Source organism: Fragaria vesca, linkage group LG3 (assembly GCF_000184155.1).
Source record: "Fragaria vesca subsp. vesca linkage group LG3, FraVesHawaii_1.0, whole genome shotgun sequence".
Lineage (NCBI taxonomy): Eukaryota > Viridiplantae > Streptophyta > Magnoliopsida > Rosales > Rosaceae > Fragaria > Fragaria vesca.
In genome coordinates, this window is record NC_020493.1 from 11319040 (window position 1) to 11324621 (window position 5582).

The 5582-nt window shown below is 36.7% G+C and overlaps 2 protein-coding genes and 1 pseudogene across 2 annotated transcripts; all 3 read right to left on the bottom strand.

Moving 5' to 3' along the window:
• The window catches only part of LOC101301091, a 1550-nt pseudogene extending 565 nt beyond the window's left edge, over positions 1-985 (bottom strand).
• A 2277-nt stretch (positions 986-3262) lies between these two features.
• LOC101301375 lies at positions 3263-3974 on the bottom strand. The gene is made up of 2 exons (XM_004295639.1): positions 3870-3974; positions 3263-3706 (listed from the first exon to the last, which is right to left on the bottom strand). Exons 1-2 carry the CDS (start codon positions 3972-3974, stop codon positions 3263-3265), a joined length of 549 nt encoding a protein of 182 aa, XP_004295687.1.
• A 20-nt stretch (positions 3975-3994) lies between these two features.
• LOC101301664 lies at positions 3995-4384 on the bottom strand. Its single transcript, XM_004295640.1, has one exon. The coding sequence runs from the start codon at positions 4382-4384 to the stop codon at positions 3995-3997; it is 390 nt and encodes a 129-aa protein (XP_004295688.1).
• Positions 4385-5582: the final 1198 nt, after the last annotated feature.

Sequence of the window (5582 nt, forward strand, 5' to 3'; positions counted from 1 at the left end):
GTATATATATATACATATATATATATATGCACATACACACAGGGCCCTTCTAATGAGGGATCCTATTTTTTTATTTATTTGTAAGGATAACAACTCACCATTAGATCTGTTTTTTAATGATCTTGGATGGTTGAGATTAAATAATAAATTCAACACTTTCTGACAAACATGAACCGTTCAACTTTATTAAAAGTAAATCAAAGTTTTGGACGACTTAATGATCACCAAATCTTTTAAAAACTTGTGGAAGTGATCTACTCATATAGATCTACAAGTTGAATGGTAGAGATGTGATTTTATGATCGGGAAGTTCATCAAATAGCCTATCCCCAGAAATAAACTAAAAAAAGGATACCTCATTGAAATGGCCATATATATATATGTATACACATGAAACTTGAGGACTTGTTCTACGGAGCAAACTCCCTTCAGAGATCAAATTGTATACTTGTTGGTTACGAATTATTCTGGTTGGCTAATCTTGTGGCTAATTCAAAGAGAATTGAGACCCATCCTCCCCAGTCTTTCATGCAAGAGAAGATATTGGATTGGGAAAGAAGCTGTTCTTTCTGATCTCTCTTTTTAATTTTTTATCCAATAACGCAAGCACTTATTTGCAACTTTTCTATATCAAGAACCTTACTAGAAACACACAACAGATCCCAGAAGTCCGGTCTGGAGGCTCTTTACTGTAAACATTCTACTATGGATAATCTTTAATTTTCTCTTGTGTGTGCATTAATTTATGAAAAAAATTCAGTTTACCCCTTAAATCTTTAGTGTCAAAATCAGTTTAGTCCTGCAACTTTTTTTTAAATCAGTTCACCCCTTTAACTTTCGTAAACATATCACTCTGTCCAATTTTTGAATTCTCCTCGATATGTGACGTCACCGAAGCTGTAAGAACTGACAAGGGGAGACCCATAAGGGCAACTCCAACAGAGGTTCTAAAACTGGGTTTTAGTCTTATACCTCCAGTTTTCATCTCCAACGGGCCAAAAGAATAGGTTCTGGTATTGGAAATATAGGACCAAGTCCTATTCTCAGTCTTAAATTTGGGACAGTTCCAAGACCAGGACTTGGGTCCACTTGATTTTGGGATGGGCCAGAGACGAAGGAGACGCGTCGTGCTCGACACAAATGCGGAAGCAAACGCGCGCTCCAGCTCTATTTAAAACGACGACGCGCTAGCTCCCTCGCACGCCTCTCTGCTGCGTCTGGGCCCACGTCACGTACAACGGTCTCCCAGTCGACCGTTGAGCAGCTCCAACGGGCATCGAACGAACGGCCACGATTTCACCCCAGAATTTGAAATGGACGGCCAGTCCAGACGAGAGGTCCAACGGTCAGAAAAAAAAAAAATTACGGCTCAGGATTTTTACCTTGTTATAAAACTTGATTTTACCTCAGAAAAAAAAAAAATATCAGAAATAACATAAAAAATGTATAGATCCGTTGGCAACTTTTTTTTTGAAGAATTCTATAAATACCAACCCAAGACTTCACAAATTTCTCACACCAAAATCCTTTTCTCCTTCCAAACTTTTCATTTATTCACTACATCTTGTTCTTCAATTTTTTTTTTCCAAGAGAAAAAATGGGCAAAAGAAAGGATTCATGGAGACACAATGAAGAAGCTATTCTTTGCCAAGCTTGGATCACCATCACCACTGACGGTGCCACCGGAACAAATCAATCGGCGAATACAATGTGGGAGCATATATCGGCCGAGTACAATGCACAAAAACCGGCGACTTGCGTAGAGAGATCATCGGATAGTTGTAAGGCTCGTTGGAAGGTATTTAGTCCGCTATATATGTACAAAGTGGCGCAAATCTCTTACCCAAGCCGAAGTGGACCACCAAAGCCGCGAAAATAAGGAAGACGATGTAAGTATATTATTCATATGTTAACAAAATGTTTTATTTATTCTTTGTCATTTAATTTATAGAAAATTATGGTGTAACTAGGTTGCTAAGTGTGTAACCATGAGCATATGATCATTTAATTTTACTCATGCTAAGATAATATATTTTAGTGTAAGTAATATATAAATTACTTAATTTGTTGTGTAGATCATGAGTGCTAATAAATATTACTTCATTTTGTGTCTAGCTCATGAGAGTTAGGTCAATTTACTACGACAAAGTTGGCGCGGATTTTATCTATAATCATTATTGGCGATACTTGAAAAATACTAACAAGTTTGGGGAAACACCTTCCACCGAAGCCATGAACTCGCGTATTCCTACTCCTGTCAACTTGGAAGAAAATGGAGCACAAGCCAATGAAGCGGAGCCAACTACAACAAGACAAGCACAACCTCAAGGACAAAAAGCTCAAAAGCTAGCAAAGAAAAAAGGCAAGCAACAAGATACGGAAGGCTTACGCATTCAAATGCAAAAGGCTCAAGAACAAAGTGAGCGTGAATATCTACAAAGGCAACAACAACTTGAGCAAGTTAAACTACTTGAGCAACGCGCTTCAGATGATCGTATTATGATGGTTGATCTATCAACGTTCGATACTCCAAGAAAAAGGGGTTATTGGGAAAGGAGACAACAAGAGATAATTAATAGAGAGGCAGCAACCTCAAGCTCTCCGGTGAACCCTCAAGATCAAGCCCTCACCGAGTATCAAACACCAACCAAAGGAGACAACCGTAACTTGGCCAATTATGTTCCGGTTCATGAAACACAATGGATCGACTAGAATCATCAATTAGGAAGTATCCATTTAATTTACCTAAATAAATGTTGTTTGTTTCTAATTGTAATGTTTTTTTAAGTTATGAATAAAAAGTTATTATTTTTTATGACACATGATAACCATTCATAAAAAGCAATCACTCAACATAAAAACCTTTAACTTTTATTGAATAGCAAAAGCAAATACACACCATACAACACAAGAAAGCAAAAGCAAAAGTTCTCTGCACACCACACTACACACCACACAACACAAGCAAAAACAAATAACCATTCATAAAAACCAATCACTCAACATAAAAACCTTTAACTTTTATTGAATAGCAAAAGCAAATACACACCATACAACACAAGAAAGCAAAAGAAAAAGTTCTCTGCACACCACACTACACACCACACAACACAAGCAAAAACAAAGGCCATGAGAAACCGGCAACTTATTGAAAGCAATAAATTTAAAGCTCATCACTGGTCATTCTCATCAGCTTGTAGCTTCATGCTCCACATGTGATCAACTAGATCATCCTGGAGGTTTTTATTCATCACTAGACATCTTACTCCCTATAGCGACGCATGAATTGATTTAGCCGGTTCGGATTATGATAAACAGAGGTGTCTTGATCAGGGATTCTGTCATATATATGTGCTTTTTTTGGTATGGTGGGAATGTCTTTCGGATCAAATGGCTCAGCTGCATCTTCATCATGCTCATCTTCAACAATCATATTGTGCAAGATAATGCACGTCATCATGATGAACCGAAGATTCTCCTTACTCCATCCACGAGCTGGCCCTCTTATGATTGCCCAACGAGCTTGAAGAATACCAAAAGCTCTCTCCATATCTTTTCTGTATGCTTCTTGCATCCTTATGAAATGTTTTGTCTGCGACGTCCTCAGGTTTTTGATTGCTTGAACAAATGCGGCCCATTTTAGGTAAATGCCATCACCAAGGTAATAACATTGCCCATAATGCCTATTTTGTACTTCATAGCTCACCTGAGGAGTTTCACCACGAGACACATCATTAAACAAATGTGACTATCCAAGGACATTAATATCGTTTAGGGAACCTGGAAGGTTGAAGGTGTGTCAAATCCAAGTATCATAGGATGCCACTGCCTCCAATATGATTGTTGGTTTCCCCTTATAGCCAGTATACTGCCCTCCCCATCTGGTGGGACAATTTTTCCACTGCCAGTGCATACAATCGAGGCTCCCGATCATTCCCGGAAATCCTCTTTCTACTGCCTTGTCGAGAAGTCATCGCAGATCTGCCGGTGTTGGTCAGCGGAGGTAATGCTCATGGTACACATTCCATATTGCTCTGGTAAAGTGTTCCAAAATCTCGATGGCAATGGATTTTGCAATATCCATGTAATCATCAAAGAAGTCGGCTGTGACCCCATATGCGAGTTGTCTCATGGCGCATGTAAGTTTTTGTTCAGTAGATAGGCCGACTCTCCCAATCGCATCTCTTCTTTGAACTAAATATGGATCGTAGTTGGCCACATCGCACATCATCCTGTTAAAGACCCAAGGTTGCATTCTGTATCGCCTACGAAATATATTTGGTTTGTACCTGCATGGATTTGTGAAGTATAGAGCTTTCAGACGTTGATCCATGATCTCTCTGTTTCTGGCAGTATACGAACGACTTCCGAAGAACCACTCCATTGTGAATCCTCATCTTCCAGATCTTGGATTTGCAAGGCAGCAGTAGACATCATCGTGGATCGTAGATCTTCGTTGGTTTCTCGTAACGGCCTCTTCTTGATCTTTCATAAACCATTTTGTCAAATGATTCATTGTAGAAAAACAGTTTCACAAAATCAAAAGGAAACAATATGAAGATTTTGATATGAGAAGAGTGTTGTGAATTTGTGAGGAATAAGGATGACAATGACCTCATATTTATGGACAATTTGAGATGATATCAATAGATAAGATATAACACGTGTCAGACAAATATAACCCGTAATCTAAATAACCAATTAGTGTTTAACATGTGGCGACGATAATCACATCCGAACTCAGTTGTTTGTCGTATACACCGACACAACACAAGATAATATCTGTCAATAATTTGGTTGTTTGTCATATATGCCGACATAAAAAACGACAAAAAGTTAGTATGTATTTATTTTTTTTAATTAAAATAATTATATTTAATTATAAGAATAATTTAAAATTTTGTGATAAAAATAAAAATTATGAAGTTTTATTAACTTAATAAGGTTATTAACATATTATTTAATATAATATTCATAAATATACCACCTATAACTTATTTTAATCAACAAAAGTGAATATAAGACCTCATATAAGACTCATTGCTGGAGATGAGAAAATGCGTCATAAATGAATAGTGCAACAAAGAGGTCTTATAATTGATATAGGACTCCAAATCCTAGACTATGGTTGGAGTTGCCCTAATTCAGTTTTATCCCCTCATTTTTAATGAAATGTCTGAAATACCCTATTTTTTTTTATTATTCATTTTGTCAAATAGATGCATTTTTTATGGGTAAATAACACTAGAGTACCATTTGAAGGTAAAAATGATAAAAAAATCATTAATTGTTCCACATGTTAAAATGGTCACCCTAAATGTTATTAGATGATAAAATAGTTACTTAATTCTATATCATATGATCTAATGGTCATTATTAAGTATCAATTATAATAAAAAAGTACATTTTGATTAAGTATAAAGTGTAGAGAATGAGATAGCAAGAGAATCATCATCTTATTTATTGATAGGAGTCCTTTATATAGGGAATTACACAATACCAATATGGTAAGGATATGAATACATAGATCTAGTCTAACTACATATCCTATTGGCATAAGGTCAAGGCACACAGGGGATAGG

Excerpts from the sequence above, each read along its gene's own strand:
- LOC101301664 (XM_004295640.1), bottom strand. The coding sequence starts at position 4,384 with ATGGAGTGGTTCTTCGGAAGTCGTTCGTATACTGCCAGAAACAGAGAG.
- LOC101301375 (XM_004295639.1), bottom strand. The coding sequence starts at position 3,974 with ATGACTTCTCGACAAGGCAGTAGAAAGAGGATTTCCGGGAATGATCGG. Across the intron at positions 3,707-3,869 it reads CCCACCAGATGGGGAGGGCA|GTGAGCTATGAAGTACAAAA; the intron begins GTATACTGGCTA and ends GAAACTCCTCAG.